Source organism: Falco peregrinus, chromosome 2 (genome assembly GCF_023634155.1).
Source record: "Falco peregrinus isolate bFalPer1 chromosome 2, bFalPer1.pri, whole genome shotgun sequence".
Lineage (NCBI taxonomy): Eukaryota > Metazoa > Chordata > Aves > Falconiformes > Falconidae > Falco > Falco peregrinus.
Window position 1 is genome coordinate 123,157,649 of NC_073722.1, and position 27,703 is coordinate 123,185,351.

General features: G+C 43.0%; 2 protein-coding genes and 1 non-coding gene across 22 annotated transcripts in view; 2 read left to right on the forward strand and 1 right to left on the reverse strand.

The window, feature by feature from the left end:
- The first annotated feature begins 1,506 nt into the window (after positions 1–1,506).
- TRNAR-CCG (transfer RNA arginine (anticodon CCG)) lies at positions 1,507–1,579 on the forward strand. Its single transcript has one exon. It is a non-coding gene; the product is annotated as a tRNA-Arg (tRNA).
- A 205-nt stretch (positions 1,580–1,784) lies between these two features.
- Positions 1,785–14,313, forward strand: C2H17orf58 (chromosome 2 C17orf58 homolog). 2 transcript variants are annotated; one of them, XM_055798033.1, is made up of 5 exons: positions 1,785–1,944; positions 6,330–6,956; positions 7,078–7,158; positions 8,744–8,935; positions 9,511–14,313. In XM_055798033.1, the coding sequence occupies exons 2-5, from the start codon at positions 6,752–6,754 to the stop codon at positions 9,696–9,698; spliced, it is 666 nt and encodes a 221-aa protein (XP_055654008.1). In that variant the 5' UTR covers positions 1,785–1,944; positions 6,330–6,751; the 3' UTR covers positions 9,699–14,313. The 2 variants fall into 2 exon arrangements, with proteins under 2 accessions (XP_055654008.1, XP_055654007.1); XM_055798032.1 differs by lacking the exon at positions 1,785–1,944 and adding an exon at positions 4,325–4,426.
- BPTF (bromodomain PHD finger transcription factor) overlaps positions 13,815–27,703 on the reverse strand; it is a 56,675-nt gene continuing 42,786 nt past the window's right edge. For 13 of the 19 annotated variants that reach the window (XM_027786910.2, XM_027786907.2, XM_055798026.1 and 10 more), the window contains 8 exons: positions 26,986–27,068; positions 24,879–25,104; positions 24,093–24,445; positions 20,545–20,718; positions 19,444–19,636; positions 18,817–18,901; positions 16,769–16,955; positions 13,815–14,722 (listed from right to left, as the gene is read on the reverse strand). In XM_027786910.2, coding sequence (XP_027642711.2) covers positions 14,686–14,722; positions 16,769–16,955; positions 18,817–18,901; positions 19,444–19,636; positions 20,545–20,718; positions 24,093–24,445; positions 24,879–25,104; positions 26,986–27,068 — 1,338 coding nt within the window. In that variant the 3' untranslated portion in view covers positions 13,815–14,685. Of the gene's footprint in view, positions 15,476–16,768; positions 16,956–18,816; positions 18,902–19,443; positions 19,637–20,544; positions 20,719–24,092; positions 24,446–24,878; positions 25,105–26,985; positions 27,069–27,703 lie in introns of all 19 variants that reach the window. The other 6 variants (XM_013299226.3, XM_013299231.3, XM_055798029.1 and 3 more) reach the window with 3 other exon arrangements.

The following is a 27,703-nucleotide window of genomic DNA, read 5'->3' on the forward strand; positions in this document are numbered from 1 at the left end:
GTCTAAATTCTACCTCAGTAACTGTCAGGTCACCGCAGGCTTTTCCTGAGACTCCCTGTGCTGTCTCCTAGGCACTTGGGGCACAGGAATTTAAAGAAAACGGGATACGAGATTGCAATCAAAAGCAGTTCAACAGCAATCAAGTCAGATCAAAACTAAATCATACAGAACAAAAAAAAAAAATAATGCCTACCCTTGTGACATGCTCAGAAAATGGGCAGATCTGGGATTGTTTTGGATGGGTTTGGCCTATTTATGAGGGACGGAATACAAAAGAATGCCATTCCACAGGAGATGCAATTCAAACCATAAAATCTAGGGGGAAAACGTGACTCTGCCAGCAGCACTGGCATTTCAACACCTAAAACGTACAATTCAGGGTAGAGAAGCTTCGTCAGAGATGCACACAGATGTATCTCTGTGTTAAACCCATTACATTAAAACATTTATACTGATCTGTAGAGGCACACAGTGGTTGACAAAGGTGGATACAGAGGAGGAGGAATTACCGGTAACATTTTACATAGCCGTTTTGGGGCCTTACAGATCCGAGCTTTGTAAAAAAATAAAAATCACAGAAACATACAAGAGAACAGGGAAGTCAAGAGAAGAGAAAGCACATCAGTCACAAATGGAGATACTGTAAAGGACTAGTTTGACAGAAAAAAAAAAGGCAGCTCAAAAGTAGAAATCGAGGTAAAACACCTGGTGTGTGGAAAGATCAGAGGGCTAGTGTGAAGCAAGTCCGCCGGGCCATAAATTGCTGGAGTGGGTGGTCTGGAGCAGAATAACCTGGACAAAGGAGAGTGTGCAGGGGTTCCAGGGCAAGGAGAGGGCTGTCAGTGGCTTGGGAACTCGAGGTGGCTGTGTACGAGGTGTTGCAGGCCGGTAAGGGGTGAACATGTCTTGGGCAGTGAAGGAGCCCTCGCAGCTTGAAGGGCAGTTATCAATACAGGAAAGCGACAGAGGTGGTGGGAGGCTGGACGGCGGTGGGCGCACAGGTAATGGGGACAGCGGAGGGCGGCAGCAGGAAGAAAGGGCCGCCAGGGGAGGAAGACCAGCGAGGGGAGGAAGCTGGACGTGGAGCCGGCGGGACCGGGGGCAGCTCACGGCAGAGCAGCGCGGGAGCACGCAGCCCCCGCCGGGAGGGGAAGCGTTGGGAGACGAGAGTCGCCGGGACATGGCGGCTGTGGCCCGCGGCGGGTCCCCTGCGGGCGCACGTGCGGAAGGGGCAGCCAACGGCCGCCGCGCGGGAGGGGCTGAGGGCAGCCGGGGCTCGCCGGGCAGCGAAGGGCGGGGCCTCGCGGCGTGGGATGGACAGCGCCATGCACCAATGGTCCGCAGGGAGGGCGGGACCAGGGTGGTGGTGATCGGGAGGGGAGGGGCAAGGAGCGAGCGGACGGGGCCTCCTGCTCATGAGAGAGAACGTGCGAACCCCCTTAGGGGCGGGGCCAGCGCCGGCCGGGCGGGGCTCTTACTGCACGGCGCTCGCAGCTTTTGCTGGGTGACCCAGTGGCCTAATGGATAAGGCATCAGCCTCCGGAGCTGGGGATTGTGGGTTCGAGTCCCATCTGGGTCGTACCACAGACGTTTTTGTGGCCCCGCGGTGGCTACCCGGTTCTTCCTGCAGCGCCGCGTGTTGTTATCGCCCACCCGGGACACCCCAACACTTTTAGCCGGGGCCGGCCCGAAGCAGAGCCAGCAGCGCGCTCTGCTGCAGCGGGCACAGGCACGGCCCCAAATTTCCTTCCCTGCGCCCTCCCGCGGCCGCCGGGCTGCCTGCCGGCACCGCCGGGCCGGGTGCCGCCGCCGCCGCCTCCCGCCTTCCCGGGCACCCCGCGGCAGCGGAGCGCCTCCGCCAGGGGCCCCTCGGTGGCGGAAGGACGAGGCGTGAGGTTGCCGGCGCCTTGTCCGTCACAGGCTGGTGGCCGAGCGAGCCGCCCGGTGAGTGCCCGGCGGCCGGGAGCTCAAGTGAGCCGGGCGAGGGCGGCAGACGGGCGGGTCCCCGCTGGGGCCGGTGTCACGTCTGGGGGCCGCCCGTGGGTCCCCCGGAGGCCCGGGGGTAAGCGCGGAAGGGAACGCGAGCCGCGGCTGCGCTCTCCTGAGGCGGCACGAGGCCGCCGGCGCCGGTTCCCTCAGGGCTGGGGTACCTCAGCGCAGCCCCAGTTCCCTCAGGGCTGGGGTACATGGGCGCTGCCCCTCAGCGCGGCCCCGGTTCCCTCAGGGCGCGGGGTACCTCAGCGCGGCCTCAGGTCCTTCAGGGCAGGGGTACGTACCCCTCAGCGCGGCCCCGGTTCCCTCAGGGCAGGGGTACCTCAGCGCGGCCTCAGGTCCTTCAGGGCAGGGGTACGTACCCCTCAGCGCGGCCCCGGTTCCCTCAGGGCAGGGGTACGTACCCCTCAGCGCGGCCCCGGTTCCCTCAGGGCAGGGGTACCTCAGCCCGGCCCCGGTTCCCTCAGGGCGGGGGGTACCTCAGCACGGCCTCAGGTCCTTCAGGGCAGGGGTACCTCAGCGCGGCCCCGGTTCCCTCAGGGCAGGGGTACCTCAGCACGGCCTCAGGTCCTTCAGGGCAGGGGTAGGTACCCCTCAGCGCGGCCCCGGTTCCCTCAGGGCAGGGGTACCTCAGCCCGGCCCCGGTTCCCTCAGGGTGGGGGGTACCTCAGCGCGGCCTCAGGTCCTTCAGGGCAGGGGTACCTCAGCGCGGCCTCAGGTCCCTCAGGGCAGGGGTACACGGGCGCTGCCCCTCAGCGCCGCCGCCTGCAGGGTGGGAGCACCCCAAACACTGCTCGGGCCCTGTAACCAAGATCCTGTCCAAAGATCTGGAGAAACTTGCAAATATAGACACAGTCGTATGTGAATATAGGTTGAATTATGGTACTAGCTAATTTAAACAAAACTCCCTGGCACACTGCAGGTCTGCGGGACACATACCTCCCTCCTTCCCTCTCTCCATACCTCCCTTCCTCCCTCCTTCCCTCTCTCCCTCCCTCCTTCCCCCATCCTTCTCTCCCTCCATCCCTCCATCTTTCCCCCCATCGCTCTCTCCATCCCCCCTGCCCCCCCCAGCACAGCCTTCCCCACTCCCCACGCTGGCTTGCTGCAGGTACACCTGCTGGTTGAGCGGGAGATGAGCTACAGGAGGAACATATGAGCTCTCCCTCATCTTTTGTTTAAATTCCTATTTCCATAATAGCTATCTTGGGATACTTTTGGAATGAAAATGTTTCAATAACAGAGGAAAATAAGGATGAATAAATGCTGCAGTAGAAACGTAACACTGAGTAACAGGCGTGTTAAAAAGTTTGTTTGTTTTGCATGCTGTTTGGCTAATACTCTGTATCTTCACCCATAGCTGCCCCAGATAAAGCTCTGAACATTTAAGAATTCTATTAAACTGCTTAATTAAGGCAGTACAAAACAAACTAGGCAATTTCTGGGCCACACAACACAGGCATTACTGATGGGTAGATTTTCTGTCAGGGACTGGGTTTCAGGAGCTGGGGTAGAGTGCTTTTATGGGGTTTTCAAGTTGTTTGTCGCAGATTAAAGGCATGAATGAGTTTGCTAATTTTTCACCACACCCAGCAGCAGCTAGTAAGATAAACTGTCACAATAGCAATCCTGTCTAGCAATAAGGTCACCCATTTCAACTGGAAATGTAGAAATAAGCCTACTTATTTCAGTAATCCAAATCAGGGTTGGCTTGGTGTGTGAAAATTTGTAGAGATCATGCTAGCAAATAGAGTTTTAAAACTAAATCTATATTTGGGGTCAGCAGAGCTTTTCCTTGGACTGAACAGTAACTACTGTATTTTTTTCAGTCTGAAAAGGATCACTGAAACTGGTTCCTTAAACTATAAAAGGAGATTACCAGCTGTGTAACTGGAGGTAGCCAGAAATACCTCAGTATGGTTCGTTGTAATGCACGTCCCTTACAGACACTGAAGTGCAGGTGTGCTGCCTGTTCCAGTATCTCAGTTGCACTTTATAACGTAGTTCTCCATATCCAGTAAATCCGTTATTTGTTCTGGATGATTTTCTCTACAAAATGTCATAGGAAGCAAGACCCTCCCCCAGAATAAAAACCTATTGCTAAAAACATAGATGTTATTCACAGAAACGCAGGTGACTGACTGCAGGCGGCATGGGCTGGTGTGTGTATGGGAAGGGGGGGTGTCCGTATGCATTCCTCCTAGGAGGGGTAGTGAGGCTGGTGGGGAAGGCAGCAGCTTGGTCTTGCTCCAGTGGGTTGTCCAGTGAGTGATTCCCGTTTCCCCTAAGGCTGCCTCTCATTAGCATGAATCGGGGGAAGGGCATAAAAGACTCCAGTTCATTTTGAGTCTGGAAAAACTTTACTGCAAAATGACAACCAAAGTGTTCTGGCTTCTCTGCTTTGTCATTAGATCATCTTCCAGCTCAGTGGCCGGTAAGTCTGTTAACATTCAAAGCGGGGCTGGGGCTTATTTGCCTTTGGTATCAGGGGAGGCTAAACACATTGCTACACATTCTTGCCCGAGCAGCCCTCTTCAGCTGTAGCGTTTTCAGCAAGCGGTAGCAGTAATCAAGGAAGGGCTCAAGAAAGAAACATTTCAACATGTTTGCGGGATGGGAATGTAAATTGGGCTACTGGATTTGTCAGCATTTGAAAGAATTAAGAGCACCTGCCAAAAGCAGGCAGCTAGCTGGTGCCGTGAGTCCTCCGAGCCATCATTTAGCAGTTGAAGTTTGACTTGCTTCTGCATCTGAGACTTTTGTATTATTATTTGTGTGTGACCTTTCCCTTTTAGTCTCCTTCCCCTCACCTGTAAACTCCAGATTCCTAATTTATTTCGGCATGCCCTGTGCTGTCATGTGTGCCTGCAGCAAGCTGTCCTGAACAGTTTTGGTTGGCTTATTTTTTAGTACCTCATTGAACAGAACAGAAATAAGATATACTTCTATTCCATTGGGAAGGAGCTGATCATGTTGCGGTTGTATTAAGAGCTAGACAGGAATATGTTGGTGTAGGAGAATGAGCCTTAAGGTCCTGAACAGATCGAGTAGAGAAAAATGAACTATTTCTTGTTACAATCCATGACTGAGAAGGCATGATAAACTGGTAGGAAAGTGTACTTATAAAACCAAGTCCCAAACACCTGTTCGGAGTTGAGAGCTTCCTATTGAACCATCTCCAAAACACCCTTGCCTATTGATTTCTTGAGCTTGGACTTCTTCCACCCTGTTCTTCATGGACATTCTTTTGACTTTACGTGTGGCCAGCCCAAGTATCAGGGAATCTTTCCCATGACAGCAGCTGGTGAGAGAAAAGGGGGAGAAGTGGCAAGGTCAGCAGTTGAGTCAGTTACAGAAGATAAACCAGGACATTGTTGATCTATGTATGTCGAATATCTCTTTTCACATAAGGAGTTAGGATCAGCCTCCTACATGATGCTAACCACAGACAGCGAACACCCAGGCAGCGGCTGTGTGTGGGTGAACTGTTTTTAAACTGTGCTGGCTAACTAAAGGCATGCAGTGAAGGACTAAAGTGCAAGGAAAGTGAAGCGCAAGAGGAAATCTCTTTCTTCCCAGGCTAAACAGAAGGTCGTTTTGCTTTGTGAGGTCAAAGTGATTGAGGCGAAGGTATAAATGAAGGCCTAGGTGACTGTCCGGCTTGTGTGAACAGTGGCATTAAGCCTTTCCATTTTTCATTAGATTCCCAGACATTTCCTCCCCTTCTCAACCCTTGTCCTCTCAACTTAAGAAAAGCCTCAAAATAACTGTTCCTCAGCAGCAATAGCCTAGCTACCATGGTACTGCTACTATACAGCTCTCGTGCAAAAATCAGAGATCCAGAACTGTGGATAAAGATCTTTTCAGTAGCGTTCAAAGCCCAAAGCCACTGAAGGGTCCAGATGACATTGTCAATAAGGCATCCCATGGATGGGAAAACCAAATAGTTCTGTTGTCATGGTCTTTTAAACAAGCATCCCAAATGGCAATGTGAACCTTGTTTCCTCAGATGCTCCCTGGAGACTCAGGCTTTTGAGAAAAGGGTTTGTTTATAAATCATGTTTTTAATTTGCAACAATAATAAAGTAAAAATGCAAATCTCCTGTGTTTTGCTCACACAGCTGCCTTCTCTGCACTGGGCCTTCCATGCCTGAGTACAGAAGAATGAGGAGCTCTACCGTATTTCATCAGCTGAACTATTTATCAGTTATGTCTTATTGTTGATGGCCTCACTTACAGACCAGAACCTCGAATCTGCCAGGCACTGCCCATTCAGAAGCACACAGAATAAAAAAATTACAGTGCTAATTCACTCTCTCCTTTTCTTGTGCACGTAGGATCCCTGCCCTATATCGAGAAACCCAGTCAGATTCGTGGCAAACATGCTTACAGTTCAGCAGATGCTGCATCTGGCCAAGTCAAACCGCCAGCCTGGGGCACCGGCCGCGCCAGAGGGAATCGCACAGAACACTGGCTTCTGCCTCCCACCGACCTGCGGCGGCCACAGCTCCCAGAGTTTCTCTCCCTCTCTTCAGACAAAAAGAAACGCACCAAGCCTTCTCTAGAAAACAGCACGGGGTTGAGGAAACACCCCTTGCAGTATGGAGGGGCCCTGCCTCTGGAGAACCCGACCGAGGGGCCTTCTCCTGCCTCCTTTGATTTCAACCACACCAACAGAAAGCACACGGACAGGCGGCTGGCCAAGGCTGCCAACAGCGTGTCGGCCCACCTCCACCAGGCAGCATCCCCCTACCAAAAGATGACATCCTTAGTGGAGGCTCGTCCTTTTCCAGACTCTGGCGCAGTGGAGTCAGATGATCCAAACACACTGGATCACTTCAACCGACCGGGCAAGATAATCCCCTATAAACACACTGATCCCTTCAAAAAGATCACCAAACCCTCCTGGGTCACCAACCGCCAGTCATCCAACTTGCCGTACTACTCCACCGCGCTGAAGAAAGGTAAGGGGGCAGCTGCTCTGGCAAATGATATGGTGAGCTTTCCAAAGGTGGGGTGGCACAATTTGGATGAGAGATCCCGAAGGGGTCAGCTGCCGCCCCTCACTCTGTGTGCCTCTTCTAGATGGTGATAAGGAGAAGGCGTGTCTGACCGAGTGCAGGAAAGAGCGAGACGAAGCGGAGGCCTTCTGTGCCAGTGAATTTGGTAAGTTGTGTCCTTGGCGCACCCCACAGACAAAGCATCGCCGTTCTTTGTTCATCCGCTACCAGCGTTTCACTTCTGCTTTTAAGATACTGCTCACCAGGTATGTTAAATAATTACTAAGGACACTAAAAGGACCTATCACAGCTCTTTATAAATGTATGGCAACAAACGGTACCAAGCCCTACGTTACCCTTTCCCTGCCTTGGGCTAGTATTGCTCTTTTTTCCGTTTCCTCTGCTTTCCACTGCTTGGAGGATGAGAGAATTCTTGCTACTGGTCAACAGAACTGAAAAGACCAACTGTTTTAGATACTCTAACATTAAACATTGTAGCTGTGTACTTACCTCATTATTTATAGCGAGTTTGTGATTTTGGGGGCTGACATTTCAAATGAAAATAAAATGGTGAACCAAGCAAAAATAAAACTGTGATCCCCTCCATACAAAGAATTCTCCTTGAAGTTCCTTAGGATTAAATGTCTTTAGTCCTTGCGTCCAAGTTGATGTGGCTAAAGATGGTAGAAGATAGCCTGGCAGTTTTGTATTGTTTAAGAACAAGCATTTTCTGACTGAATTCTTGCCTTGCGCTTAAGAAGTTGTGAAGTAGATACCAACTTTTTCTCACAGTATTTTAAGAGATAAGCAAAATACATGCCTAGTGGTAACAGATGTTTCCATTTGTAGAATATAAACACGTTACAAGACATCTGTTTTCTCTAAATGGCAAAGTCAGGAAGTGCTTTCTACAGATGCTATATTATTTTATTTTTTAACCACTCTCATGCATTCCTGTCAAACATAGGCCTTATAGCAACTCAACCTTTGTATATTTTAGCCTTTAACAAGTAGTGGTCTCTTCATCTCTTAAATTGAAAAAGGCAGGTAGGAAAAAGACAGTCTGAGCAACAGACCAGCCGAGGTTCCACTGCAGCTATCGGGGAGTGCTTTTCGTTTCTTTGCAGATTACAGAATAAATGACTAAATCAAAATTCTCACTCCACATGGCAGGTGTACAGAAGTCCTCTTTGCCTTACCTGCCCCACATATCCGTTGTTTTCTGGCTCCCGTAGTCAGCTCAGCGCTTGCCAAAACCAGAAACTGGGTGGAGAGCACGAAGTGGCTGCGTGTAAAGCAAGGCCCACTCGGTGCCCTTGCCTCTTGGCATGACAAGGGTCTTTTCTTTCAAAAGCCAAAGCGTTTCATTAGCAGGTTAGCTCTGTACTTTATTGTCAAGTTTGAAATTGGAAAATTTTACTTTAAGTAAATATGCCCACTTTTTTACGTATCAAGATGGAAAACTACTAAAAACATCACTTTTGAAACATTTTATAAACTTCACTAAGAAACATCTCAGACCTGTAAAACACAAGGTTAGTAACTCAGCAAAGACTAAGGTGATGACCTCAACAAATCTGATTATTTGAAGCAACTCCTGCATTCAAGACTGCCTGCTACTGAGCCAATGAATTTCTGCTGATGCTTACTTTACAGTATTTTAAATAAGAGCCTTCACATATACCTTGAGTTGCCACCAAGGTATGTAATCTGATGCTTGGGTTTCCCCCCCACCCCCTCTTTTAAATCAGCAGTGAACGGAATTGTTTATAACATGGAAAGACTGGGGCATGGAGTCCACTTGATTACGCTTTTGGTAAACAGTGATGGATTATACAAGATGAGTCGCCTGTATATTACTCCTGATGCCTTCTTCTTTCGAGTTCACATTCTAGTTGTGGATACTTTAAACTGCAGTAAACCGTGTCCAGACTTTAAACTTGGTAAGTAATTCCAGCTAAATCCATTCCATTATTCCTTTTGGGTGCAGTGCAGTTTTAGTCTGCCCTAGTTTAATAGGCTTATCCAGGAATGTTGTGAAAAAATAAAAATAAACCCATGTATTTACTCTTAAGCTGGAGGGCTTTTCCCTCCTAGTTTCTCTAAACTTTTAGAAGAGAATTGTGTGAAGAGGTCAAGTAGCAATATAGTCCTTAACTTTTTCTGGTTACAAAACAGTTGCAAGAGTTCTCAGGACTGCTAAAATATTAAGCAGGAGCTTAAGCTGATGCCTTTGTAAGTAGTCCAGTTTTCCTTCTGAACGCCACTTTATCAGATCCCAGTGTTTCCCTCAGAAACCTCCTCCTTGCAATGCTAGGCAGTAAACCATTATTTCAGTGCAAGCACACCCCACAAGTCCCACTGAAGCTCAGGGTGCTGCTGCACCGAGCCACACGTTCAGGATGCGTTCCTGCAGGGTACAACTTCACCCCTCCTCATAAAGCTGCTGCCCTCCCAGCAAGTACAGCGAGTAATTTTGTGCTTTCTTCACAGCATGGAAGTCTCGTTTGTTTTGCAGGCAGTAGATACATTGTGATGGGTCGAATCTACCACAAGAGACGACAGATCCCTGCAAACCTGCTGCAGTCTCTGCGCGGGCGCCTGAGGCCAGGGGATGGTTTGCTTAGAAGCAGCAGCAGCTACGTGAAGAGATTCAACAGGAAGAGGAATCGCAAAGTGCAGGCGGCTCACGCTAACTGCAGATAAGGCGCCAGCAACCTCCCTCCAGGACACAGGCAGCAGCAGAATTCCCCTACCACAAGAAACCCGGCCACGGTTTAGCAGCAGCGGGAGGCAGTTCTCCTCAAGTCTGCAACTGGGTGAGAGGTAGGACACTCGCTTTTGAGCTTTAGCAAACACTACCCAGATGTCCCGACTAGGTACCTCTATATTGCAAAGTTAAGCACAGAAGGCAGTGCAGGGAGTGTGAACTGGTCACGAATTTGCTCCAGCTGTTTCCAGAGCCACAGGTTATTATTGCCTCCCCTGCTGTAATGCACCCCTAATAACCTGTAGGAATTGTAAAGTAAAATTCTGGAGGTGTTTTTCTAGGTGCAGAAGTAACCACACTTTCAAACCCTGAATAGACGTTAACGATACCAGCGTGATACCTATAGAAGATCTCCACTGTGTTTTCACACAGTTCTGCCTAACGCGTGACATGCTTTTGATCAAAAAAAAAAAACAAAACCCCAGCAAAATTAAGGATCACGTGAATCGTTTCGGTATCCTCAAACATGTCCATACTACTTTTAAAAATTACATTGTGCTTCAATCAGAGCTGGATTTTCACACGAAGCAAACAAAATAGCGATGTAATTATTTGAGTATATGAATGTGCAAACTGAAAGCAAATCAGTAACTGCACAACGCAAATGCCCAATTAGGCTTACAAATAACAGCGCGAGTTCATGCCAAGGAATGCAAAACAAGCCTGCAACTGCACGCACGTTGTGTGTGCCTGGTTACACTGTCAGTGCCTTAAAATTTCAGTCCTAGCACCGCGTACCCGGTGTCATTTTCCCATGAGAAATATCAGGAAGTTTGTATTTGCACATCAGTAAAGTTACTTTTTGAATCAAAGACACCATCTTTTAATACCTTTAATGTGGTGGGATGTAAGAACCTATGAAACTGCTGCAAAGGCGATCTTAAATGTTTGCTGTTCCAAGAGTCAGTATTCACAAATCGTAAATCTTTAAAAGAAACTGATAAAAATGTTCATGGGGTTCTGAGTTCACAGTCTCCTGGGTCCTGGAAGATCCAAAAACCTTATGTAATGATAATAAACAAAGGCATATCCTTGTCTGACACGTCTGCTGGGGATTTAAAGATAGATATTTAGATTAAAAAATGGGAAAATGCAGTCTAGCTTCAAAAAAAATACACACACTGATGTACGTGACGTGACCTGGAACAGGAAGCAGCGGCTTTAGGTGAGCATTTTCGGGTCTGAAGCAAAGGTAGTTCTAACACAATTCTACCTGTTGTAAACATCTGCAGCTTGATTTAGCATTATTGAAAAGCTACAGAGTAGTGGGTGGGCATAAGTCACAATGTGTGAAGTATTTCTTGATACGGAATAGGGGCCAACTACCAAAAGCAAACATCGTATTTTGGGGTCCAAAGAGCTGTTACTATAAGACAGAAATTTACTTGTACCTTGTGTCTATCTAAAATATATACTCACTCACTTTTGTAACGTGAAAGATTTTGCATGGAGCGGAGCATATAGAAATGGAATTTTGCTGAGAGACTTTGAGGGGGCTTTGGATTTGGCAGAACCATGGCTCCTGGCAGTGAATCAAAGCGCTGGAGTGGACTGGGAGGGACAGGAGAAGGAAGGAGAGAGGGTTCCACGCGCATCTCAAGTTTCTTTGTCTCCGTTTTCAACTGAACTCCATGGACTAACCAGCAAGTCCTACAGTCACCCACTGGCCCAGAGGAGCAATTAAGCCCCCTTCCCCACCCCCAAGACATTATCATCACCTAAACCTGGCCAAGCGTGGGTACAGAAATAACATCCACAGCCGGATCCCATTTTGATTGTCTCTGGGAAGAGGTAAACAGTAGCACACCAGCGCTAATGACAGCCAAAGCCTGAGTAAAATGCCAATCACACACCCATCATCTGCACCGCGCTCTCAGGTAACAGCTACTGCCGCAGAAGCCAGCCTGAACGGCAGTTTATTCTGCGTTCTCCTTTTGTGTGACGAACCCCCTTACCTTTCCCTTCTTGCTTGGAAGCTCACTCCTTAAAATACCATCACAACAGGTGAGCAGCAAGCCACTGGATTTCACAGCCCAGCTGAAACACAGCTGGAGCACGAGGGGAACGCCTGTTCTTACCAGCCTTACTCCACGCTAACATACCGAATAAAAAAACATATTCCCTAGGTCAAGTGGATGTCCAGTGTCTCGCACTCGCTATTACAAACCCCCACAGCATTAACCACACTGAAAAGCAGCGGCGCTTCAACAATAGCTGCCACAGTAATTTTGATACCCCCACAGTAATAACCGTTTTCCCCAGCAGGGTAAGCATGAAAATTCTGCAGCCAATATATAGAAATCCAGACGTACGGGAACACTGTTGTCTTCCTGCCTTTCCAGGGCTTTACTCTCAAGTTTTTGGGTAAGCCCAACTTTTTATTCGACTTTAAGTCTCCATTGTAACTGTTGCACAAACTAAAATCTAGACCAAGGAAAATGGCTTCTATTTTGATGAGACAAAAAGAAAATCAAGCTGGAATAGCTCACATTATCAAAATCTGTGTTACAATGTATGACCACTTTGAAACAAACGTTGCAATAATTTATAAAAATACCAACAGGAGGATGACTGAACAGAGATCACAAAGCTTACGACCTTACCAGGACTTTAAGGAAGGTGAATATTAATTATGAGTGATGTATTTTCAGTAACACCACTTAACTATAGAAGATCACCACTAATGAATTGAGAAAAGTACCTCAGCCTACTCAACAGCAATTGAAAATGCTAAGAAAGGCTCTTGGCACAATGAAATCGTACGTATGAATTAATTCTCTCATCAGCCTGATTGACTGGCAGTTCATGTATCATCTGGCAAAGCCCAGACCTACATAGGATAATGTTATCGAATGTTTCATTAGAAACACCACCAAATCCATGTCAAACACATTACTTTATTTGTCCAGGATGATGTGTCCTATAAGGTACAAAAAAGTACTCTTCAGTTTGCCACAATTTGTTAAAAACATAGCAATCTATTGCCTACAGGTAGGAAAATTTTAAATCATATCATATATATTTATATATGAATAAATAGTACAGAAATACTGTGAAGTTTGGATGAGATGCAGGATATGTTAAAACGCTGTTAAAAGTTGAGATTTTTTTTCCCTCGTTGCATTAAAAACACAATGCATACAATATGCAGCATTTTTTTTAAACGTCAAAAGACAACAAAACCTAAATGCAACTACTCTTCTTTAACTTTGAGAAGCATAAAAGGATTATGGTTTTCACATTGAACAATTATTTTTTAATTTCCACATATAGGTTAAATGACAACATCGGTACGTACAAAAAACCCACGGGTTTTTATTAGAGAAAATTACCCCAGCAGAACTTGTACACCTGAGCCTGTAAGTGTAAGAAAGTGTGGTCAGTAGCAACATCTTTGTAAGAAAAATACCAGAAGAGGTTCTTGCATAGCAAGGTGTGAGGTTAAACCCGAAAGGAGCTCGTTCATAAACCAGGGACATCCCAGAGCACTGCAGAACAGAAGGTAACTGAGTTAGTGCAAAAGCTAGTCAAATGCTCCAAGAGCCGCACACGAACCAGGGCGGATTTAACTACGGCCAGGTCAAAGGAGCGCGTCATCTACATACGCAACGCCACAGTGACAGTGGAAAGAAAAAGCAATGGCATCTGCCACCTGCAGCCCCTTGGCGACTTCCACTTGTCCCTCACAGTAGCACCGCTCGCACAGGAACAACGGAGCGGCCCAGGACGCCTCTCCACGGTACCATTACAGTCGGTGCTCTACATTCCCAGAGTACTTGGCAAAATATCACTTAACTCAGCGGTGGGCAGTGACATTTCACAAAATACTTCCTACCACCTGATCTGTTATAGTCATTTTGGCACCGCTGCAGAAATCTCATGAAGGGCCAACAGCTGCTCAGGAATGAAACGTAGTAAACGCCACCTTCGGAGCAAAATAAAGTCTGATCTGCCTGGCCGCTTCCCTCCCCTACTACCTGTAGTATCTGTACTCCTGAACAGATCCCCCAAGTGTTACAAACATATCAGCGCACACTCAAAAGACACCTACATCTGTGGGGAGAACAATTATCTCCATTTATTTTGTTTCATATACATCCATATTTTGAATTTTAATACAAAAGAAAAAAATTAGAATCTGACAAATGTTTACAAACAAGATACCTTCAAATAGATTTTACTCATTTCAGTCTGGTGCAGAGTAAATGACAAATTGTACTGTTATATTCAAGGCAACAGAGTCTGTAGTCCATGACTGCTTAGCCCAACTTTTATGCAAGCTTAATTGGTTTTATCTACCATGAATGATAAACTCATTGTTGATTCCCAGTTCTCTGTGTGTGCACATGTGTACATAGCAGCTCCTTTCATAGAAAGAAAAGACATCTAGAGGTCTTCTTGTACTTTTACCTACAGGAATCATGTTAAGATACAGAATGGATTACATGTAACCGGGGCTGGATTTTATAAGAAAAAATAATTAGCTGACAAATGAGGGCAGCAATAAAAAAGCGTCTTTTTTGCAACAATAAATAAATACAGTCAAAGTTTTCTGTGTGGACTTTAAACCAGCTTCTTCACTGAAGAACAGACGTGGCATTTCCATGGAGTTAAACGTGACCCCATTTACTGTATCTTTTTTCTTGCTCTCTTTCTCTCTTTCCTTCAACAAAACAAAGTTTTCCTGCTTCTGCCACAATAGTACAACAATTTGATCTTGACAAGAAAGTGGTGCTGCTGATTTTTATTTCTTTGTCCTTTGGACAAAATAAGCCAAGAATATAATTTGACTGTTGTGACCAATAAAAACGCAGTTTACATCAAGTCTTGTCAGGATAACCTGACTAAAAACATCTGGCTTCTTAATTAAAAATTTTCAGACAACCAGATTCTTGCTCGTGTGTTAGGTTAACACGCTGAACTCTAAGAAGCTGTAGACTGCAGTTTGTTGTTATGGGACCTGCAGAATACAGAAGAAAGCGAAGAATTAAGCACCCTTCATTTTGGAGAACACAGTTGCTGCAAGGTGTTGCCAAGGGTAAATCACAAGGAGGGAATTACCACCATGTCGCTTCCTTTTTTTTTTTTTTTCCCCCTTCAGAAAAAGGAATACTTAAAAAATCCTGGCTTTCATGCACATTTTCTCCTGAACAAATATTTCAGTACTCGTAAAAATGCAGTGTGTCACTGATATATTCCAAAATGCCTGCAATCAGTTTTACTCTTGTATTTACATAATAGTAGTCCATCAAAAGGAAAGCAGAAAGACATTTTTAATTGTGAATATTTATAATAAGGTATACTTTGCTTAAATTTATTCAAGAAGTCTTTGGGTTAACTTAATAGAAAAAACTGAACAGGCATGTTAAAAATCACATTTTTGCTAATCAGAGTTCAGCAAAACTCTTTGACATTCACAGTTTTATTAGTGACTGAAAATAAAACAATAAAATACATGGTTTCCGAGATGAATTTTTCATTTTTCTCAATACAGTATTCGAGGAATGGGACAATTTTTTCTGTTAATACGGTTAAGTTTACCAGTACGACTATGCTGGTAGCAAAAACAAAAAACCCAACAACATTTACTTTTTAGACAAATGGTCTGGATTTTTAGGGCAGTTTAATGTCATCGCATTGTACAATAAAAGAAAGTGACCCCAACATCCAGTTCTGATTCCAGTTAAAAAGTTCAGACTAAAGATATCACAATCTGCAAGAAAAGAAAGAACATGGATGGTATAAATGAAAAACAGTAACAAATAAGATGCAGCAATGAAATTAAGTGTACAAGCACAGTGAATGCTGGATAACCAGCTAAAGCAAGATGACAGAAACATGAGCTGAAAACTACCTGACAAAAATCATGAATATGGTATTAAACTGGAAAGAAAAATGCTGGACTAATCCATCGGCTCTCATCCCTTCCTATCAGTCCCACTCCTGTTGCATACGGAAATCAGACAGCTTCCCCAACAATGGATGTAAAGCGAAGCTTTCCATTTAGTTAATTACACAGGGGTGTAATCCCGCATTATTATCCTGGGCAAGCAGTCAGTTACAGTTGTGACTGTTACAGTCGGATGGACAGAGTTAACTACTACACACAGACAATTTCTGAGTAATGCTGGAAGGCGCCCAACATTTGTAACTCCGTTACAGCTGGCTCATGTTGGCATACAGCAGCCATGCAGGAGAAATCCGCATACTCCCTCCGTGTTTTGAGTAAGCTGGCTTTAGCAACAGCTGTACTAAATACATTTATAATTTGACTGGTGCCGTACAACTCCCATGTACGTGCCACTAGAACGAACAGGCAAGCAACAGAAGAGTTTGTAGTAGAGCTGCACGTTCTTTTTCAGGAATGTCTGTGTTAGGGAAATACTCTACACTGATCCTTCCACAGAAAAACATTTAAAAAAGGACAGTTTCATTTTAAATAGTGAATTCTGAATTGTATTTAGTTTTCCACACCCTACTTTAACCCTTATTCTCTCTCGTTCAAATACGGACAGTTACAAAAAGATGAATTAGTAAAACCGAAAGTATTTTCATTTTTCATTGGACTATAAGCTTCACAGAACGATTGTCTCTTTTTAGCATGAGAAGTATTTACTGCACAGTAGAACATTATTGTAACTCAAAACACAGTATTTGTCCTCATCAGAAATGATTCTCACTAAGTTTTCTGCAGCGATGACTTAAAAGTGCCATTCAAATTTTCTATATTTATGATGCCGCTGCCCAAATTTGCACGTTAACAACTCATTTGGAAGAAATACTATAAAGTAACCGCCACAAAATCGTATTTCAGCCTTAATTTTGACAGAAAATGACAGCTGGCTATTATAGAACAGATTACTATTTTTTTTTCCCTTTAAAAGAAAAGCAGTTGTCTGGAGAAATGCACAGAGGCAAATCCACGAATGCAAGGGAAGCTTATAAAAGCATTAAGAAGATTTTAGGGGACAACAGAACATCTATGATTAGGAACACTGTAGCTTACCTGCTTGCCTTAAATCCTTTTAGTTTCTGTACAAAGAACGATTCAAGAACTTCTGCACATTGGTAAAAAGGGGAGTCACTCGGATTGTAGTAACGACAGTTATCAAAAATTTTGGTCATGTCTGCCACAAACTCCGTGACCTTTTTGTAGTAACGTTTCAGTATTCTTTCCTCCATGGTGGCAAGGTCTTTAAAGAAACCAGAGATCATTACAATGAGACATTTTCGTCCCCAACAGAAGTTCACGTTGTCGAGGTTACAGGAAACAAAGCCTGTCTGGGTTAGCTGCTTTTCCAGGAATGCTGCCTGTGACACGGTGACACCAGTAGGGCTCCTTCAGAACAAACACTTATGCATTAATACGTTGTGTACAGCTGCATTAAAATGTAAGTATCAAAACGACCTTGGAAAACTTGGGTCTTTTGCAGGAAGCTATTTGTTTTTTCAGAAGAAATTGGGGGTGGGTGGGTGGGGTGCAAGTCAGACAATCTGGATTCAGTTACTTGTACTTTATTTTCTTTACAGCTCTCACTAAGACCAAGAGTATAAAACCTTCCGATTATTTTTTATTTGAATTCATGACTTGCTTTGAATGAATTATCAATTTTCAAGGGCATATGCACATTGCCACATGGCACAGATGGAAGATTTCAAGTGCAGGATCATACAAAACGCTAGTGCTCTCATTCTTACTGATGTCTTAGACACACTGATGAGACCAGAATGGTGAAGTAAGCAGTAACTGTCCTATTTTAATGCAAATGTAAATTAAAGAGAGGAACGAGAACTGCCGATTATAAATATAGCTGTCTAAACGTACCGTGGCACTTTTAGCTGGAAAGAACAACGACCTGCCTTTGGAAAATGCCCTTAAAAGTGCTGATATTGAACCGCCAGCAGTGCCAGAATGTGTGAAAACAAGCACAGACAGGCCTGCGTTACCCAGGGTGTTTTACGTATATTGTATACTTACAAGTGTATTTTCCTGCTAGTTAAGTTAGAAAGGGCTAAACGCACTTTTGTTTACTCCATTAAATCTTGATATGCTTAATTAGATTATTATTTGAGCCTTCCTTATAAATTTTAACCTATCAATTATGGAATAGAAGTTGTTTAGCCTTTTTATAACAGCACAATCCTGAACTTTGGAACAGAAAAGGACACAATTCCTAAGCAAATTATTATTTTCAGTCAGCATACCACGATTTTGTCAAAATATTGAAGTTAACGTCCCTATCTCTGGTATCAGTAAGGAGCAGGTGGGAAGGCTCAAATGATACACTAGGTCTCATTTAGACAGATGACAAGGTATTGGTTCAGTAGCTGGAAGGAAAGGAGTAACATTTAGTGACACCATTTCGGGCAGGAGGCAGATTTTCCCAAGACGTTTCACATTCCAAGCGTTTATCGAGCTTACTCCTAGCTACCGGGCAAGGTCTAGGAAGATCAGGGTAAACCAGTGTAAAGCTGCAGTGCTTCCCGCTTCCGCCCCCCTGCCCCCCCCCCCCCCCCCCCTTGAATCAATTGTTATTCATTAGCTTTAAAGACAAATTACATGCAATCCAAAATCTAGTATACTATCTAGTCATATGGAAATAACTTTAAGCTCCACCTCAAGCTGCGTGTCACACAACTCTATGAGCACCACTTCCTCCTCAAACCACAGAGTACATACTCCACACTTGTAGGAGGAACTGATGCACAAAGGCAGAAAAAATCCAAAGCAAAACATGGTAGATTTATCCTCTTGAAATAATTTTAAACCAGGAATTCTATCCTACTGCTGCACTGAATTTCACATTTTGTATGTTAGACTGACAGTATTTAGGGTTAAAGAGCCAGCCTAGAGGTAGATAAGTTAAATATATAGATAAACCTGCTAAATATATCAGTGAGAAATCACATTGTTTCATCTGCCTCACTGCAAAACCTGTGTATTTTGCAAAACACATCTTTAAAGATCTCTGGATGCAAATGGTCAGCAGGTAATTCATTTGATATTCAAAAACCTAAATCCACCCACTCACGCTGTTGCTCAGAAACACTCACCCATTGGCTCTTTAATAACACCATAATAATCTGGTGCATCATTGGGATCTACCGGTTCTAGGAATGGCCATGCCATTTTGTGAGCCTGTCAGGAAAACAAATAACACAAAACAAAACAATTACGTTACATTAGCACTATTTAATAGCTAAATATTTTCATTATACTTTTATCTGTTGGAGTTGAACTTAAGGAAAAGCGCAGTGTTAGGTAACTAGTTCTCATCTATGAGTGGGGAAAGCTTAAGGCTTGGTGCCAGTGGCCGAGTAGTTGGGCTTCAAACCAGGAAACAACGTGAAGTTCGGGCTGAACAGGGTACTGTGCTGAACAGGCGGCACGGAAAAGCAAGTAATGAATTTACGGAGAGTGCCTGGCACTTCACACCTAGAAACTGGCCACTGTTTTCACTTTCAAGGACTCTAAAATTAATTTCCTTTCATAACGTCTGCAAAATATAAGACAAAGCAAAATATTACCCTTTGAGGATTTCTGTTACCACACAATTATTTTACCAAAATTCTTCACAGCTGTAGCAGAAAAGGCAAAGCTACTAGAAGAGAACTCAAAGCCTCCCCCAGATATGCCCTGTACAGTAAAGCACTCCGTTTTGCTGCAGTCCTTATTCTCACCTGTAAGGAACGCAGCACTCTTCTTAAACCTTCATAATCTTTATCAGTTAGTGGACTGAGCACAGTCATGGCATCTTCTGTGGACTGACATTGTGGACACACATATTCATCAATGAGATCTGCCTCACTTTGTAAAATGCCAACACAGCGCCCATGATACCAGTTCTGACATCGGTCGCAGCCAATGTAAAATCTGCAAATCCAAAAAGATGTTAGTGACTTGATCTACTTAATTCAAAGGTCACATTTAAACACATAAACCTGCAATCTCCTGCACACAAGCAGATACTTGGCATGATTAAATACAAGCGTAACATGACAAATTCTAATTACACTACTCAAACTGCTTTTGTATTTACAAACAGGCTAAATTACAGACCATTTCAAAATTAGTTCCTAAATTTTATACTACACACTTTCAAGCAATCAAGACTTCAAAAATAATTCCTCTGCTTTAGAGTTGAAAGGAACAGTGTAATGCCAGAAGTCTCACCCAACCAGTATTCCAAAACAATTCAAGATACATTTTGCACAAACTGCGCTACAACTAGGACTCTTGTTTCACTCTGTACAAACATTTTTCATAAGGAAGCTTCAGTCTTGTAGCTGAATACAGAAGGGGTATTTCTATGACAAGGCCTTACAGTAAAAGATACCAACCGTATACCCCCATACTAAAATTATGCTTTCTATCCAGATCAGATTAAAACACACACACACACACAAAATCCGCTAAATACTACATTTGTCTTTTAATCTGTCTAACCATCCCTTGTTAAAGACAGAAAAAGAAGTAATCCCAAATTAAAGTACAAGGCGTTTAGAAAAAACAAAAACAAACCAAAAAACCCCAACCAAAACCAAAACCCAATACATTTTGACCACCCTGAAAATTTCTCTTTTCCTAAACATTTACTGTATAGACACATTTTGGAGAGGAAGACAATTACTGAAAAGCAATTTGTATTACGAATGAATACAACATATGCAGAGTAACTTTTTTTTTTCTTTTTTTTTTTTTTTCTTTGCAAGGAACAGGTAACCACAGTCAGAGCAGTTTGCTACCTAAACATTGAATAAGAGGTTCTTATCAGAACTCACTGTGACTCATCATAAGGTGTTCTGCAGATACAGTACAATTCCTCACTGCTGCCCTCTTGTGCCCGTTTACAATCATTACAGATGTACACATCCATTTTCTTAGCCTCCTTTTCTGTGATGCCAACACATTCTCCATGATACCAGTTAGTACAAAGATCACAGCCAATATAGAACCTAAAAGTATTCACAATGAAAATGACAATGTAATTGTCATTTCAAATGGCATGGCACTTTTCCCTGCATTTCTCTCTGATGCGCTTTCTTGCTGCCCTGCGTCAGTTATCTGTCTCGGTTTCACTGCTTCCTAGCATTCTGTCCTTACAGACTAACATCTCATGCTGCAGCTGTACTGTCAGTAAGGTCACTGGGGTCAATTTTAAATTGACATTTCATTAAAATGCACAACAATATGTAACCAGACTTTGACAAAACTGGGCTCAAAATGTATGTCTCCAACGTGTGTGTGAAAAACTGTAAAAGGCACAAAAAGACAAGGCCAAAGAAAAAGATTTACATTTTCAAAACCGTAGCTCAAAGGCCACTGAAACATTTCCTTTAAGATTTGAAAATGTAGGTCTCAGTTAATTTAAAAAACAAAAGCAAAGCGCAAACACCAACTAGGAGTTACAAGTATACTACGAAGAACATGCATACCAGCCATGTGTAGGATACATATTGGTATAACATGATATGAAAGAAAATGGGGCCAGGACATGGTTGTCATACTTGTATTTTTTTTTTTTTTTTTTTTTTTTTGAGGGGGCGCATACTGAAAACCAGATAATTAAACTACTCAAAATTGCAACAAATTGGAACGTGGACTATTCTGCAGAAAATAATGTCTACTCTCAGACACAGCTATGTGACGGAACCAGATATGGTATGACACAAAGTGAAGGGAACCAGGTACGGAATCGTATGAATGGGACCTTGCACAGAATGATGTGACAAAACTGTAAAATATTATGCAAGGATGTTTGTCATTTTGTGTATGGATATCTCAAAACATACCTATGACTAGTGACAATCAACCAGATGGGCGAAGTTACACATCCATTCTCTCTGCCTAAGCAAAAGCAAGCTGACTCAGAACCTTGATCTTCCCGGATTTTGGCGACCATCCCCACCTGCCACGCGCTGCCGTATGAATTACTGCCATCCTAGTTCAGCCTGCCAGCACCCCCTGGACACTGCACACTAGCAACAGGACAGGAGCTAGCACATGTTCCACAAAACAAGCATCTCTAATTTCTTGGGTCCGTGCATACACTCTGGTACTCAGATCCTGCCTTTTCTCTTAATTTTCAGTCAAACAAATCCTAAAAATAAAATAATAAAAATAATAACAGATGACGCAACCCGTAAAGAATAGATAGATATAGCTCCTTCTGACAACTACCAACAATGATTCAGCCTGCCTCCTCTTCCCATGAAAGACGGTGTCTCTCTGCCCCTGGTGATGCGGAAGCACATTTACGTCTAGGTGTAGGTGCTAAACCTTGCCACTAGAATGTGGAACAGGTGTCACGTTATGTCACTTCACAAATAAGTCAGAATCTAAGTAGGAATCTTCAAAAGACACCCTTCCTGGCCATCCCTGGAAACGTTATGAGCAAATCCCTACCTATAACCCTGGAGTATCACAAATGAAAACCAAACATAAAGGGATTTCCAATAAAATACACAACACGGAATGACTTTTGAGGATTTACTACATCCTAAAAAATGCATAGGGTATTCATAATATACCACTAATTAGCTTTTCAAGCAGCACATCTATCTTTTTCTGAAGTAGAAAAGAGACACTGGCACAAAGAGAAGCATCTGATGCCTATGCATATATATATATTTGAAAATAATAAAAAAAAAAACGTTTGCCAGAAAACTGTTTTAAAACTTGACTAATCCCTTTCCAGATAGTGGAAGGATAATGTAGTTCAGTAGCACAGTCATCATTTATAAGAACATAAAATTCAGGATTCACAAAAAGCAAAGCAGCAGAACTGAATCGTATTGCTAAGGATACTAAGTCATTAAGATTTCATTTTCTTCAATTTTTGTTCTGTGCATTTAAGCATAGCTCTCGATTCAGGCTACCAAAACTCCCTCTATAACCACATTTTTCATTGGCTTACTCAAACGCCCACCAAAAAGAGTCTGTCTGACAATCAAAGCCTTTTGCTCACAGAATTTGTTCATCTCCTCTCATTTTGGTGACCGTTCTATCGCTTACTAACAACAGAAGCAGTAATACACAGACCTTTATTCGGTGTCACAACAAAATGAGAACAGGGGATCCTCCTGAGTCTACTGGATTATGGGAAGTCTAACAACGTTATTAAGCGTGACTGGTGACGTCCCTTAGAAGTAACACCAGGGCACCCCAGTCTGCTGTGTCTACAGAAACGGCAGCACAGAGAGCAGTCCGATTTCCCACACTGAAGTAACGGTGTCATGGTCAGAGCTACTGAACAACCAAGATCAAAAAACCCTGAAGATCTCAACTTCATATATATAAACAAAAAATTAAACACCACAAAAGGCTAGAAGGAACCTCAAGAGATCCTCTAGTCCTGACCCTAAGCTTGGAACGAAGAACCATTACTGGAGTGAAAGCACTACTCCACCTCTGTGGTTTCTTTCTGTCATCAGCATTTAAACCACCACCAAATGGCATCAATTAACACTTTTTGGTGTTGTTACTCGTTGAGCGGGTACATACTCACTTGGAATCGGTCTGAAGTCAAATTTACTTTACATACACAGCTATCAGATGTTAACCATTACCAGCTACTATGTTAGTCACTTCTAGCTTAAGCAGGAACGTGTAACGCTATCTCCCTGCGATCCACGGAATCTTCCACTCCACCACTTACTAAGTTTCTTCACAAGCTTCGTACGTAATATAAATATTTTCTCTCGTTCACAGCCAGAATCAAACTACAGAGAACTGCAGTTTTCACTTTGTCAAATGCTTACATATTCATTATTTTATCAACCCTGGGATGTAAATTACAACACATGGAAACCATTTCTACCTGAAACATTGTCCAAAGTGAACTGCAGCCCAGTACCTTCGAACCCCCTTTACTGGCTACTGACTTACAAAAAAGTCATTTATCAGAAGACGGTACCAAAGCTATTTCTAAAGAACACCAGCTGCTTGTTCACGAGAAATTGCTCAAACCCAATTGTCACTTGCTTCTGAGGCAGAGGCAAAACGGCAAAAGAAAGAATAACAGAGCGGAGGAAAAAAAAAAAAAAAAAAAAAAAAAAGAGTATGTGCATGTGAGACAGAAAGGTCATACAATGGGAACATGCAAACAAGTAGAAATATAAATCACATACATTAATAGTATAAATCAAGTATGTTAATAGTTTTGTAACTGCTAGTGGAAAAGAGAGACTTTATTCTTTATACCTTAATGATCATTGCAATAACACCTGATACTCTTATCTCCAATTCTAGAACTACCTTGCACTAACAGCTAAATGCTAAACCTAAAGCTAAGGATACAGAGGAAAAGGCTGCGGCATTCACTACTCACTTAGACTCATCGTAAGGCGTTTTACAGATGCAGTAAAGCTTTGTGTCCTTCTTTGTTTCCTTTGAGGTAGTAGAAATCATTTTCTTTTTCTTGGACTTGGAAGCTGACGAATCTTTCTCCTCATCTCGCTTTCTCTTCTGGGAGGATACTGGCATTGGGACTGTGGTGGAGGAGGAGGAGACGACGCTGGCTGCGTGTTGCTGTGGTGGTGGTGGTGGCAGTGGTGGCGGCGGTGGTGGCGGTGCAGCGGCGGCTGCTGCGGCTGCAGCGGCTGCCGCGGCTGCAGCAGCTGCAGCTGCCTGGGCTTTTTCTTTTTCTTTCTTAATTTTAGTCAAGTCTTTCTTTAGCTCCTCCTGAAGCATATTAAATGAATAAATAGAGAGGAAGGCACTTCATATGATTATTCCAGGACAGGCTTAAAATCTAGACATTAAGCACGGGGACGTATCAAAAGAAAATAATTAGAGCCATTTAAACACACAAATCTTTCAACGTGCCTAGCCTACAATTCACACAACATTAAGGGATGACACACTTGGCCTACTGTGGCCCACTGGCTGTAATTTATCAGAAGCTGTTTTAGAAAACAAGGTAGTTTCAGTCCAGGTGAAAAACAAGCACTATAAAAGGCCTTAAATCTAGCTTCGCAGAGACCCAGGTATCTACAACCAGAACTTCTTCCTGTATGTTTGCTTAAAATCTCACTGAGCAAACGGGTAAAGATTAACACAGATATATTCTCCCCAGCTTAAAATCAAATCAGTCTTTGAGAATAACTGTCCTTACCTGCACTTCAATTTGTAGATCCTTGTCCAGAAGGGCTCTTTTTTTCAATATTTCAGCTTTCAGCTGTTCTTTATGCTTGAAAAGTAGAGCTGAGAGCTTAGTAGCATTCTGTTTACTACGCTTCTGTTCTACACTCTCTTCTCGCTTTCGTTTCTTAGCTGCCTGTTTTTCTTCTTTGTCTATCTTATCCAGAATATATTTCATCACTTGGTTGCACACAATCATTCTGGGAAGAAATAAAGAAAAAGTACATTGTGCCGAGCTGCCTATTTATCCCCAGCTGAGATTGCAGAATCATTTCATTCTCCAGCCTCTGCAAGTTGCAAGCTAAATTATCACATTTCCTAAGATGTACAAGGCAAATTTAGTAACACACATTGTTCCCACTCATACTTTTTTACCAGAACACCACTGGGAGAGATCAAATCCCTAGTTAGGCTCAAGCGGCCAGTCCCAATTTCATTGAACTGGTCCGAGTATAACTGTTCCTCCCCTTCCCCTATAAAACTCCCAACAAAGCTTAGGCTTTAGTACAACGAGAGACATTTCCACTCAGTTCAGTTTTTACAAACAAGTTTGAAAGAGCTGGATTTTGTTTATGCTCGTGTAGGATGAAAGCAAGTTGGAAGCCTGTGAACTCTCCTAAAACATACGTTTCCACTCTCCAGTGACCACCAAATATTACTAAGCTTTTGTGCTTTGGCATAAGGACTGACATGTTTTTCAGTGTATAGAATTCACAATAAAGCAGTTGCCAATTTCTTCACTGATGACAACTCAAGATTAATTTCTCATCCGCTTGTTGTACACTCAACCACAAATCTCTTTTCCTGCTCACTTGTTCTGCAATTCACTTATTTTGCTTTACATTTCAATTAGAAAATGAATGTATTTTTGTTCTTCTGAACTTCCTTTTCCCTTCCCATTCTATTTCAAACCCACTAGAAACTAAATGCTTCTTGTTGCCAGAGTGACCATGAAAAATAACTCCTGTTGACATACAAGCTGGAAGCAAGCAACAAAATAGCAATGGGCAGGACAACCAGCTGCTGCTGGCTCTGTAGTCTTAGACTCAGACATACTGTCTTTTGATAGACATCTGTATTTTGATGACATATGAAACATCCTAGTGGTTTTGGAGGGCCGAGGGCCATACCACTTTGTTTACTTTGCTCTTTTTACCTGCACTACATCTACTTGATTTAGTCTGTTTTTTCACCAGGTAGGACACCCAAATTACATTTTTGGAGAAGAAAAAAACCCACCCAAACTACCAGCGACATAGAAAAACAGCTGTACTGCTTCTTCTTCTTCTTCTTCTTATTAATTATATTGGACTTCTGTCGGTCTAAATACCGATTTGGCTGTCTGACACCACTACATTAAGAGTATATCACAATACATCTTACACTGTGCAACTGTGAACGTTAAGCAAGTAGCACCTACTAATATTTTTGTAATCAACTAAGCTTGTACTCTGATTTGATGACCAAAATTTTATAAAAGCCACTATTCTTTTTCTTACTGACAATGCACACAATTGTGATTATCCAACTGAAGCAACTGCACGAGTGAAAAGGGGTCAAAATAACCCCAAGACAAACGACAAACACTCCAAATTTGTGTGTAGCAGCTTTAAGCGTAAAATCTAGTTTGTCAAACAGAACTGCCTTCCAACTCTTAAATTTATTCTGTAGAGTGGGATGTACAGCAGGTAAGAATGGAAATAAACTGCCATGATAAAGAACAAACAAAACCCAGGCTTTTTTGCAACAGAACAATTAAATCTCCATTCTACCCTTCTTTTAAGGATGGTTTTGTTTTTCACCTTAAACTTAAAATCTGTGCCCAGCTTCACACACATGCAATACATTTAACTTTAAAAACGTGTAATCAAAAGAAAATCGAGAATACACAGAATTCAATTACTTTAAGAACATGGTTATAAAAAGTTACTTTTGAGTGTTACTTTAAGCAATTTTAAAATAGCAAAATTTCTTTAAGGGGCTTTTTGTTTTTTTTATAAACCAGTGTTTTATTACACCATTATAAGATGTTATAAATGCAAAACTTTCACATCTAAAGATGCACTATGATGCACATTCACCTCTGATTTTCTTCCCTCTCAGCTGGAGTCAGTGTCTTCTTTTGTTTCAAGTGTTCTATGACAGCATTCTGTTTCATAACCACCTGTAGGATGATACAGAATCCAAAATAAAATATGAAAAATTTAGCCAGTATTTCATAATATTACTGGGAGAACCAGGACATTTCCAAAGTTAAAGAAAAAGTTAGTGTTATTTATTTCAGTAAGTGACAAAATAGAACTGGTTTTATCAGGGGCAGTGCTTGTTTAAGGCAATTATCTGAGAATTGAAAATGAAATTGAAAACTAACACCATTCTCCCTCCCACACACAGTAGGATATTTTGCTTATGTTGAGTTGAAACCTAGGGACTAAATGTAAATTGACAGTATTTCTTCAGTGACTGTTTTTTTTTTATTTTAAAAAATGGTCAGAGTCTATTTTTTTTATATATATATATATATATGTATTTTTTTTAAGCCCTGCAGCCATCCAACAGCATTACATTTCAGATACCTCTTTGAAACCTCAGTTTCCTACAGCAGGCAATGAAAGTACTGTACATGTGTTCTGAACGTCAGCTCTCCTATCTATAACCTATCTTTCCTGAACTGAGAATGAAGATGTATTGTCCCAGCAGCTAGTGGTAAGTTGAATCAAGGCGCCAGAAGACTGCAAACATGGTACAATTGACCTGATGTGCTGAATTAACTCAGAATATTTAATGAAATTGCCAAAA